The sequence below is a fragment of the Myotis lucifugus genome, unplaced genomic scaffold, assembly GCF_000147115.1.
Source record: "Myotis lucifugus unplaced genomic scaffold, Myoluc2.0 scaffold_820, whole genome shotgun sequence".
NCBI lineage: Eukaryota > Metazoa > Chordata > Mammalia > Chiroptera > Vespertilionidae > Myotis > Myotis lucifugus.
Window position 1 is genome coordinate 172,954 of NW_005871868.1, and position 12,368 is coordinate 185,321.

The window sequence follows — 12,368 nt, forward strand, 5'->3', positions numbered from 1 at the left end:
GGGGGGGGGTGTGCAGGAGCCAGCTGATCGATGTTTCTCTCTCATCGATGTTTCTGACTCTCTATCCCTCTCCCTTCCTCTCTGTAAAAAAATCAATAAAATATATTTTTTTTAAAAAAGAGAGAGAGACGGTGGGACACACAGACGGGCCCTGAACCACCCCATCTCACAGGGGCAGAAACTGAAGGTGGGGGAAGGGAGTCGGCTTTTGTTTCTGCACCTAATGTCATGATTAATTTTTTAAAATACATTTTTATTGATTTCAGAGAGGAAGCGAGAGGGAGAGAGAAACATCAATGATGAGAGAGAATCATTGATCAGCTGCCTCCTGCACGCCCCCCAGGCATGTGCCCTTGACTGAAATCAAACCTGGGACCCTTCAGTCCACAGGCCAACGCCCTGTCCACTGAACCAAACCAGCTAGGGTCTAATCTCTCTTTTTTAAAAAAATATATTTTATTGATTTTTTACAGAGAGGAAGGGAGAGGGATAGAGAGTTAGAAACATCCATGAGAGAGAAACATCGATCAGCTGCCTCCTGCACACCCCCTACTAGGGATGTGCCCGAAACCAAGGTACATGCCCTTGACCAGAATCGAACCTGGGACCCTTCAGTCCACAGGCCAACGCCCTATCCACTGAGCCAAACCAGCAAGGTCCTAATCTCTTCTTAAAAAGACATCAGTCATATTGGGTTAGGGCCTACCTAACAACCCCATTTTAACGTCATCATCTTAAAGGCCCTTTCTCCAAGTGCAGTCGCATTCCAAGGCCTTGGTGTGCTCTCACGCCCCATGATTCAGATGCCCCTCTTACCCAGCTCACGTTGTAGACACACCCCTGTGCCAGGCCCATTCTGTGCAGGACACAGCGATGACTCAAAGTCTCCAGCCACACGGAACAGCCGTCTCCAGGTCCCTCCATCGGAACCTACTTAGTCATGTTAGTGACATTTGAAATAGTGGCTTTCGGGCAGCCTTAACTCTGCCTTTGTTTGGGGGGGAGCTTGAGGAAAAAGGACTTTCCTGTTCCCAGCTGGTTGCCTCTCCAAGGTGGCCCTGTCGCCCTCATCTCGCTCAGGCCAGGTTAGTGTCTCATATTTCATCGTGGCTTTAAGAAGCTGCAGCAAGATTAGAGCCCTAAATCTTGTTACTGGTGCTAATCCCGTAGGGATTAGATACCTAGAACCTCATTAAAATCCTCCTGGTATTCAAAACCAGATTGCCAAGGCTCTTAGTGAACCGGCCCAGGGAGGGGCCCGCAGACACTGAGGCTTTGGTAAGTGACATCAGGCGGAGACCCCGGGGAGGACGCAGCCCCTACGAGAAGGCTGGTCCTGGGGTTGGGCAGACACACGTCCTCGCCTGTCCTGGCCGGGGAGAGCGGCAGCTCTTCACCAAACACCAGCAGCTTGTCCGGCATCAGGCAGGGCTGGCCCTTGATCCAGATCAGACCGTTTGCATTTAATTACACCGAGCCTCCCAACGTGCCAACCCAATTAGCCGTAATTGCTCCTCAGCGGTGTGGCAAACCCGGGGTTTGTACCTGCCCCAGTGACATCCCAGCATCTGCTCGAGGTCTCAAATAATTAGTCTCAAACCCGAGTAAAGGAAGATGGGTCTAAAAGGAATCAGGTGGTGAGAAAGCAAGACTTTTATTTTAAAATGTATTTAAAAATAATCTTGTTACTTATTTTTAATAGCCAGTGCAAAAGTCCGAATACAGGAGGGCCTTGACTTACGAGGTTTTTTTTTTTTTGGTTTTTTTTTTTAAATATTTTATTGATTTTTTACAGAGAGGAAGGGAGAGAGATAGAGAGTTAGAAACATCGATCAGCTGCCTCCTGCACAACCCCCACTGGGGACATGCCCGCAACCCAGGTACATGCCCCCGACCGGAACCGAACCCGGGACCCCTCAGTCCGCAGGCGGACGCTCTATCCACTGAGCCAAACCGGTTTCGGCGACTTACGAGTTTAATTCGTTCCGTGACCGAGCTCGTAACTCAAATTACTCGTATGTCAAATCAAAAAGTGAACGAGTGAGACACGTAATGCTGGGCTGATGTTGTGGCGTTCACTGTGACGTTCGCTACGCCAACTAGCGGTGGGGTATCTGAAGCTGGCTCGTAACCTGAATTTTAGCTCGCAACTCAAAGCAAAAAATCGGCCGAGAGACGGCTCGTATCTCGAAAAACTCGTTAGTCGGGACACTCGTAAGTCAAGGCCCCACTGTACCATGAGTAAAACTATGTCCCGTCCCACTCCAGTCCCCCCCGCCTCCTCCCCAGAAAATTAATGTCTGCTATAGTTGTTCAGCGATCATTCAACCAGACACGTGTGCACATATAATCCCTTTAGAGCCCGAGTACACACGTGCGATGGTGCCAGGCCTCCTCTGCCCTTGTTTTTGCCCCTCAGTAAGGTGGCACGGAGTCATTCCACGTCAGCAGGTCAGACTCCGTGTTGTTCTTTTTCACAGCAATTTAGTCCTCTGTGGACGGAAATGTAGGTTGTTTCCAATCCTTTGCTGCTACAAACAGGGCTGCAGTGGACATCCCTGCTCTCATATCTTTGCACGCGCGTGTGCATCTGTACTGTACGTACATCTGCAGAGTAAAGTCCCCAAAGGTGTAATTGCTGGACCAACGATCTGTACTTTTCAAAACAGGCACAAAATCCAAACTCTCTGTACGCTGGTCTGTCGTGCACATGTTTCTTGCCACAGCCCCTAACGTTCCCTGTGAGGTTTTATTTTAGGCTGAGTCAGGGGTCGGGCCTTAGAAGGGTCCTATGCATCCCTTCACCCATGTCTGGCCACCAACCTGCTCCTCTAAACAGAGCTGCTGAGACCTAACATGGCTTCACCCGCTTCCCAGGGGGCCCCCTTGAGATCATTCCTCCTGGGCAAACTAGGCCCTCACACCTCTCTGTCCATAGGTCTCCTGTGTGTGTGTCTGAATGGGCCACCTCCCTGGGCCCCCTGTCCTTACGTCACCAGGAGCACTTGATCCTAATCCCACAGAGCATCGGGCCATCCCTCTGGACTGAAGCTTGTCTTTCCTTCCCTCTCCCCAAGAAGATCCCGTTAATAACAGCCACCTGGTACTTTTCTTAACCCCACGAATCACTGTACAGATGGGTACAGCACCCCGTCCTGTTTGTAGCCTAAGAAGCTGATCCCAAAGGGTTTGCTCTTGCGGTTGCTTCATCTGTGGGCGAACACGTGTGCTCCTGCACTCTCTGAACCTCTCTTGATTTCCATGCGCGTCCACACAGCCTTCTCACAACCCGCCTTTGAAGGAGCATTACACGTGTGTGAACCTGGTACCTTCCTTCACGGGCACTACTAACGCCATGCTTCCTCTTATCCTGGGGAGTCTGGGAACTTCTCTCCAGGGGCCAAAGAGACCTGTCTGTCTGAGTCTCTCTCTACACACACACACACACACACACACACACACTTCTCTCTGTTAATATCTTGGCATCCGTTTAGTAACCCCTACCCCTGTGTCACATTTTCTCCAGTCTCTCTTTTTTGTTTTGTTTTTTTAAATATATGTTATTGATTTTTTACAGAGAGGAAGGGAGAGGGACAGAGAGTTAGAAACATCGATGAGAGAGAAACATCGATCAGTTGCCTCCTGCACATCCCCCACCGGGGATGTGCCCGCAACCCAGGTACATGCCCTTGACCGGAATCGAACCTGGGACCCTTCAGTCCGCAGGCCGACACTCTATCCACTGAGCCAAACCGGTTTCGGCTTCTCCAGTCTCTCTTGTCGCACCCGATATGACGCCGTGTCCTCACCTTTCTGCCCACAGGCTGCACCTGGGAGTTCGGAGCCATGGTCAACTACATCAAGAAGACATACCCCCTGACCCAGCTGGTCGTCGTGGGCTTCAGCCTGGGCGGTAACATCGTGTGCAAATACCTGGGGGAGACACAGGCGAACCAAGACAAGGTCCTGTGCTGCGTCAGCGTGTGCCAGGGGTACAGCGCGCTGAGGTGAGCCACCCCACCCCGCGCCCCCACTCCTGTCTCCCGTGGGGCCCTTCCGTTAGCACGTGTTTGCTGAGATGCCCCAGTGCACCTGACGCTGCTTCGCAAAGCCCCCGGGAGGTGCTGTGGCGGACGGAGCGGAGGTTTCTGGGTCGTTGCTTGCGCGTCATGCACACGAGTGGCCCTATCCGACCCTTCAGCCTGGGAGGTGCGGCTGTATTAGGACCAGATCTGTAGCTGGACTTCTGTGGAAAGCCTTCCTCTGTTTGTGCTACAGGAATTTTGCACGACAGGGGGTTAGGAAAGGGCACAGGAGACGGGCTAACCAGCGTCCGACGGCGGGGCCTTTCAACCCCAGATCCCTCCTGTCCACGGAAGAGTCGGGTCTCGGGTGGCGTCTGGAAGGGATCTGTGGCAGTCATTTCAGCTGCGCCTCCCCCTCAAGCATTCCTCTCAGGTGTCCTAGGCAGCAGCACAGAGGGGGTGACCTGCTGGGGAAAGAGTTGTCTCGCCCCTCGCTCTCCTGGCAGCAGAGCCCGGCAGGATGAGCCTGGGAGGGGTTAGTGTCTGCTCAGAGTCCCCCCCCAACCCCAGATCGGTGGCGTCCCAGATCTCTCTCGAGTCACACACTCACACTCACACACACACACACAAACACGCAAACACACACACTCACACACACACACCTCCAAACTCTTCAAATGCATGCATATTGTTTCCTGCACTCACTCTTCATTATAACGTCTCCTGTGTTACTGATGGGTAAGACGGATTAGAAGGTGAGTCAGCCACTGCTCACGATCATCGTTATTCACTGTAAGATAAGCGTCGGTTCAGATCAGGGGTCACAAAGGCCAGTCTGGTGAACGGTGACAATCGCACTCCATGGAGACTGACTTGGGAGATTGTGTTAGAGGTAAATTCCCCCTGGAGATTCTGACTCATGAATCTGGAGCCTGTGGCCAGGAATCCGCATGTGGACACATTTCACGGCGACTCCTGATATTTAGCCACGTGTAGCAGTCACTGGGCTGGGACCTCCGTGGTCTCTCCAGCTCTAGTTGGCAGGACTAGGTGAGCCCCCTCTTCCTCCTGTTGGGGACCCTCCTCTCTGTCCCCTCTACTCTCTGGAGGGCCAGCTGAAAGGACCTGTGCCTTGGTCTTGGCTTGACTAGAAAGAACCAACTCCAAGTTCACAGCCATCTTGTAACCAGAGTAACCAAAGTTCCTACTGCCCAGTCCCTGGGACAGCAGAGAGGCGAGCAGAGGCCTGCCCAGGGTTTAGGGGAGCAGGGCCTGGCCCGAGAGCTTCGGCTGCTCTCCCCGCCACGTGGTCCAGTTTTCGGCAAGCCTTCAGTCATCTGGAAAATCCTGAACCGGGCGCTGTGAAATCACTGTGAACACCGGCTTTGTGTTCAGAGAGCAGTGGATTTGATACGTAGGGATGTGGAACGTTTCTTTTCCTGCCTTTTTCAATGAACAAAATCACCTCGACAGCCTTTTTTCATTTTGCGGCAGTAGCGCCACCTGCTGTTGGCAAGAGCACCCGATCAGCACATTGGGCAACCGAAGGTGTTGGAACTGAGGCCAAGAAGGTTTAAGAAACTGAGACCCTAACTCAGGGGTCCTCAAACTTTTTAAACAGGGGGCCAGTTCACTGTCCCTCAGACCGTTGGAGGGCCGGACTATAGTTTAAAAAAAAACTATGAACAAATTCCTATGCACACTGCACATATCTTATTTTGAAGTAAAAAAACAAAACGGGAACAAATACAATAATTGTATTTGCATGTGGCCCACGGGCCGTAGTTTGAGGACCCCTGCCCTAACTGATGGCTACCAGAGGAGGGTGGGGGATGAGCAAAAACGGCGAAGGGAATCAGAAGTACAAACGTGCAATTATAAAACATAATTATGAGGATGTAGGTGCAGCAAAGGAAATATAGTCAGCATTGTCATAATAACTTGTAGGGTGACAGACTTATTGCAGCATCACACAGCAAGGTATATAAATGTCAAGTAACTGCTGTACACCTGAAACTCGTATAATGTATATCAACTATACTTTAATTTTTTAAAAATATATTTTTTTATTGATTTCAGAGAGGAAGGGAGAGGGAGAGAGAAAGAGAGAAACATCAATGATGAGAGAGAATCATGGATTGACTGCCTCCTGCACACCCCACACTGGGGATCGAGCCTGCAACCTGGGCATGTGCCCTGACTGGGAATCAAAACATGACCTCCAGGTTCATAGGTCGACGCTCAACCACTGAGCCACACCAGCCGGGCAACTATCCTTTAATTTCTTACAAAAAGATGTTTTTAAAAAAGAAGCTAGGGGCCCTAACCGGTTTGGCTCAGTGGATAGAGCGTTGGCCTGCCGACTGAAGGGTCCCAGGTTCGATTCCGGTCAGGGGCATGTACCTTGGTTTCGGGCACATCCCCAGTAGGGAGTGTGCAGGAGGCAGCTGATCGATGTTTCTCTCTCATCGATGTTTCTAACTCTCTATTCCTCTCCCTTCCTCTCTGTAAAAAGTCAATAAAATATATTTTTTTTAAAAAGAAGCTAGGGAACAAAAAAAAAAATGTGAGATGCTACAGAGATCTCCACACTTAGAATAGCTGTTGTCACACAACTTCTCGCAATGAGCGGAGAAAGCGACAACTGTATCCTAAGGTCCCAGGGCCCTGCACTCGGGGTCGGGGGACAGGTCAGGGAGACACCAGGGTCCCGTGTGCTGGTGCTGCCCGGAGCTCAGCTCCCCTCAGCGTTAGCATGAGACCTCCTCACTGAAGGACAGAGCCTTACCTTAAACCAGTGTAACCTTTTTCCCCACCCTGGCCTGAGGGCAGTGAGCCTTCTCGGCCCTGGGATGGTGGCAGCCATGCTTCCCTCCTGCCAGGAAGGAGCAGGGAAAGTTCGCCTGCCTCTCGGGCCACACGGGATGTCTTGCTTCTGGCAAATCCTTCCTGACTGAGTCTATAGCCCTGCTTGTCAGCCATCCATCCCCTCCCTCAGGCTTCGCATCCCAGGAGCACCTCCCTTCTAGCTAGAGCCCTTCCAAGGCTCCAAAGCCAGCACTGCTTGCTGTACTGGCAAAGTCTAGCTGCTGCCACCAGACAGGCTCACGTTGAGCTGTGCTGAGCTGGCGAGGAAGGGACACGGATGCCCTAAGCTGCTGGTATCTAGTGGATGCTACACGTTCCCTCGGCATGAGTGGCGGCCCACTAGCCCTGGAAATGTGTGTGGTCAGACTCCGTCTAACTCTCTGCTTTAATTCTTTTTTTAAAATATATTTTTACTAGAGGCCCAGTGCACGGATTCGTGCACCAGTGGGGTCCCTCAGCCTGGCCTGCGGGGATCAGGCTGAAACCAGCTCTCCAACTTCCCCTGAGGGGTCCTGGATTGTGAGAGGGCGATTCTCAGGTGATGCACCCCAGAATCGGGCTTCCTCCTCTCTGGTTCCGGGTGCATCACCCGAGAACTGCAGCTGCCAAATCACTGTAGCTTGGCAGCTCCTGCGTTGAGCGTCTGTCCCCGGGTGGTCAGTGTACATCATAGCTACCGGTCTGACAGTCACTTAGGCTTTTATATATGTAGGTTGATTTCAGAGAGGAAGGGAGAGATAGAAACATCCATGATGAGAGAGAATCATTGATCAGCTGCCTCCTGCATGCCCCCTATTGGGGATCAAGCCCACAACCTGGACATGTGCCCTTGACCGGAATCGAATTCAGGACTCTTCAGTCCGCAGGCCGACGCTCTATCCACTGAGCCACACCGGCTAGGGCAGCAGTCGCCAACCGGTGGTCCGAGGACCACTAGTGGTCTGTGAGGTCCGAAAAGTTGGCGACCGCTGGGCTAGGGCACTCTCCAGTTTAATTCATCATTTGAACTTCATTATGACTATCGAGGCCAGGACAGACTCATTTCTAACACACTAATCCTAGTCTATAGAATCCAGTCTACAGACTCCCCTCCACCATTAACAGAAGCAATGAAGACACCACTGGGGTCCCCCGGGCGGCCTCTGTCAGCCTGTGATGGGACCAGCTATAGAGCAATCGGGTGTGAAAATGGATTCTCTAGCTCAGTGGTCGGCAAACTGCGGCTCTCTGCAGGCCCTTGTCAGGGGCAAGAGCCCCCCAGCCTGCTGCCTCCCCGCACCCCATTTCCTCTCCAGGACGCACCCCATCACCCTCTTGTGGTTCTTTCAGGGCCCAGGAGGCCTTCATGCAATGGGACCAGTGCCGCCGCTTTTACAACTTCCTCATGGCCGACAACATGAAAGAAGGTCATCCTTCTGCACAGGTGCGGCACCTTCCTCGGGGGGACAGTCTTTCCTCGGCTCATTTGGGCGGGGCCAAAGGCCGGACTCTGGCTTCTCCAGGGAACATGAAGGGGCGGGGGAGATGCAGGTCCCTGCTGGCTGCTGTCATCATTCCCAGTGAATCCAGGGCGTCCCGGGGCAGCTGGTCAGTGTTCAGGAACCTCTCCCCGTAGGAGGCTTTGTGGTTGGGGGTCTTGGGCGTCTGACCGAGCAGCAGTGTGACAGGAGCCCAGCGCCTGGTGCCACCTGTGGGGGTCAGGTCTCTGTGCTCCCGGCCTCTCCTGCTCAAAAGCCTTGGGGCGAGGTTTTGGGTTGGGGGGGGGGGGGTAGCCCTGGCCAATGCTCAGAGCAGGCCCGGCGTGCGGGAGCTCTGAGTAATATGAGTGTGACTCACTGTTAAGATGATCATCAATATCTTCTGAGTCCCAGAGTCTGGCACGTAATGGGCTCTCAACAATACATTTTTAGGGTGTTTTTAGCACCATCCAAGAAAAGGCAATTTGACTGAACGACCAGTTATTTACTCTCTTTTTTTTCCAAGGACCAGCACTGTGGTGCTTGCCGTCCTGGCCACACACCCAGATGGGGCCCCTGTGGGTGGGTTCACGTGGCGCCGACCTTGACCCTTCTTGTCATCCTGAACAGAAATGATTACTCTCCTGAGTACATATTAGCTTTGCAGCTCACACGTTGGAGAGCCTTAACCAGTTAACTGCCACATGTCCAAAACAGAAACCATCCCCACACGCCGCGATATTTTGAATTTAATTTAAAAAACCAATTTGCAATGAATATTATAAAAATACATATATTCCTCCCAATTCGGGTGTTCTTGAATATTTTCAGCTGAAAATTCTCCTGAAAAATGATTTTAAAGTTGGTCAGGGCTGCCACTCAGGGAAAATTTTTTTTTTTATAGACGCACATGGCATGTGGAGAAGGTCCACTGCTTGCGTCTACAGATGCTGATGGCGTACACGGGGCTAATTTGGCCGCATGTTAAGTGGGTTAACTACTGTCTGCCTTGGTAAGCACAGAAACAACTCGTAAAAGGAGAGGGGCTCTGGCAGGGGGGCACCGTCACCGCCCATGTAAACACGAGGCCCCGCTGTTTGGTCCACTGCCCACCACTCACGTGTGACTGCCCGCCCGGGACCTCCTCCCCGGCCAGGAAGGCCTGGTCATAGTCTTCCGGGCTCAGCACCGATCTGGAGTTTGTCTAGCGGCCCCTAAGAAGGAAAATGAGGTCTTGACACCCATCTTCCAGCAGTTATTCCCAAGTCAACAGCGCCAGCTCCTCCTCAGAGAATTCTGAGGGCTGGAGGCAGCTGTTCTAACTCCCCCAGATGCGCGCTGTCCCTGCCCCCTGCCTGCCTCCGGGCCAGGAAGCGGCTCGGCCGTGGTTCTTGTCCGCTGTAGCATTTTTTAAATTAAAAATGGTTTCCAGCTGCGCTGTGGAGCCCTGGCGATGAGATGGGAGGTGTTTCCAGTGTGCGTGGGATTTGCTTGGTTTCTCACCCGCGTGTCCTTCTCTGTCTGCCTTTGTGTCTCCCTCTAGACAAGCTCTGTTTGGGGACCATGTGAAGAAGCCCCAGACCCTGGAGGACTCGGACCTGAGCCGCCTCTACATGGCCACGTCCCTGATGCAGATCGACGACAACGTGATGAGGTGGGTCCTCGCGCGCTCCAGACTGGGCCAGGCGGGAGGCCGAAGGCGGGGCTGTCCAGCAGTGGGGGGTGGGGGACGGGGGTTCTCTGCCCTCTTTAGTGCTTGGGGCTTTTTTTTCACCCCTGAATACATGTCTAGTGTTTAAATCAACAGAAGACGGGGGGGGGGGGGAGACAAAAACAAACAAAAACCCCCGCAGATTTCACAGAAAATGAAAATTGTAGTTTATCTTGGAAAGTAGGAAGAGGATGCCCCCTCCTTCTGCATCCCTGCTGGAACTGGGGCTGGAACTGGGCTGGAACCGGGGCTGGAACTGGGCTGGAGCTGGGGCCTGGGGTCACACCCCAGCTGCCCGCAGTGCTCACCCCGCCCGTGTGCTCCACGCCGGGCTGGGCTCAGGCGTCACACACCTCCATCTGCAGGGGAGGGAACGGAAAAGGAAGTATTTCTTGTCCCTGCCTATGTCTCTATCAGAAGTAAAATAATAGACCAAGAGGGCTGTGTGTTGCAGGAAAAATGACAGAGCCTCTTTCTTTGGGGCGTGGACACTCCTCCGAGTGTAATACACAAACCCGTCCTCCTCACCCGTCTCCCTCTCCCTGCCCGGCCCCTCCAGGCCCCGAGGTCGGCACCCTGACAGTGTCCTCCTTCCTGGTACCAATAGTTTCCAGTTCGTCTTAACTGGAAAAGGTCAAGTTGGTTTCTGACCTCGTCGTTCTCTCATTTTTTTAAGCCCCTCTTTTTATTTAATGATCATTTGACACCTTTAGGCCTGGTCCAGAGCAAGCTTAGGTTCATTCAATAGATAGGCACGCTGTGGCCGGTGTGGCCAAGTGGATAGAGCGTCAGCCTGTGGACTGAAGGGTCCCAGGTTCGACTGTGATCAAGGGCATGTCTTGGTTGCAGGTTCCCCGGCCCTGGTCAGGGCACATGCAGGAGGCAACCAATCGATGTGTCTCTCTCGCATCGATGTTTCTATCTGTCTCTCCCTCTCCCTTCCACTCTCTGTAAAAATCAATGGGAAAATATCCTTGGGTGAGGATTGACAAAAAAAAAAAAAAGGGGGGGAGATAAAAATAAAGACTTAAAAAAAAAAAGGATAGGCAGGTACGGGATCTGCACCTGCCTTTCTTATGGGACCTTAGTCACCTTCTTACACCAAGTAACCTTGAAAGAGGCCTGTTGAGAAACGAGGAAATTGCTGGTGTGTTAGAAGGCGAGAATGAATTCTACCCTCCCTCACTTCAGACGGGTGTGTCTAATGAGAAAAACAAGCAAACCCCAGCTTATTTCAGTCCCCCGTTCATCTTCTGAGTTTTGTGAAGCCCGAGAGAGAATGTTCGTCCGCTCTCCCTAAAGCGCCTCCGCCCTGACAGCGCTGGGCAGTGGCAGTTCGGCCGATGTTCCCATGGGCAGCCTCCTCCTAAGCCCGGCACGAGTGACCCTGAGGCTGGGAGGGCTTCCGGCCCCTGAGACCCCAGGGACTGGTTTCGGGAAGACAAGTCCTGGAGGAGGGCCCGGCGCCTCCCCTCCCTGGGGAGGGTCCTGATAGACCAGCCCAGGAGAAAGTTCTAGCAAATGCCTTTGAGTTTCAGTTTCTTAGTGTCTAGTGACATCGGGCTTTACACTGCCTCGGACGATGTGACATCTGCCAATAATCACTATCGGTAACGCTTATTGAGTAGTTTCTCTGGGCCGGTAGCGGTGCTGGTACACACTTTAATCTCAGAAATCTCGCAGCGCCGTGAAGGCAGGCCCTGTGCTCAGCTCCATTTACAGAGGAGAAGCCAGAGCGGTTAAACCCTTTGCCTGAGGTCACACAGCCATGCCAGAGCCAGGGCTCTGAACCCGAACTCTGGTGCCACGTATTTCCACTGTGTGTCTGGCCAGTTCGTGCAGGAACCGGAGCCGGAGTCCAGTCCGCTCCGCATTCCCGTCTGATAACACGTGTTGTTTTGTCCTTTTCCTCCGTGTGTGCCGCAGGAAGTTCCATGGCTACAACTCCCTGAAGGAGTATTACGAGGAGGAGAGCTGCATGCGGTACCTGCACAGGGTGAGTGGCCGCAGCGACATTCCTGCCCCTCATCCCGCCCCCGCCCGGGGCAGCTCCCTCCTGACCGTCCCTGTTGGCAGCTCGGCCGGAGTCTGGCTCAGACTGTCCAGCCGTTAACTTGGGTTAATTATTGAACTGAACCCCGTCCCCCTGCGACCCTGTCCCTCTGCTCCCCTGCCCCTCTGTGACCCTGTCCCTCTGCGACCCCGTCCCTCTGCGGCCCTGTCCCTCTGTGACCCCGTCCCTCTGCGGCCCTGTCCCTCTGCGGCTCTGTCCCTCTGTGACCCGTCCTTCTGCGACCCCGTCCCTCT

At 53.1% G+C, this 12,368-nt stretch overlaps 1 protein-coding gene across 1 annotated transcript in view; it reads left to right on the forward strand.

The window, feature by feature from the left end:
• The window catches only part of ABHD2 (abhydrolase domain containing 2), a 68,915-nt gene that overhangs the window by 50,288 nt on the left and 6,259 nt on the right, over window positions 1-12,368 (forward strand). Inside the window, 5 exon segments of the mRNA XM_023747249.1 lie at window positions 3,824-4,007; window positions 8,223-8,292; window positions 8,294-8,316; window positions 9,894-10,004; window positions 11,988-12,057. Of these exon segments, the coding sequence (XP_023603017.1) occupies window positions 3,824-4,007; window positions 8,223-8,292; window positions 8,294-8,316; window positions 9,894-10,004; window positions 11,988-12,057 (458 nt within the window).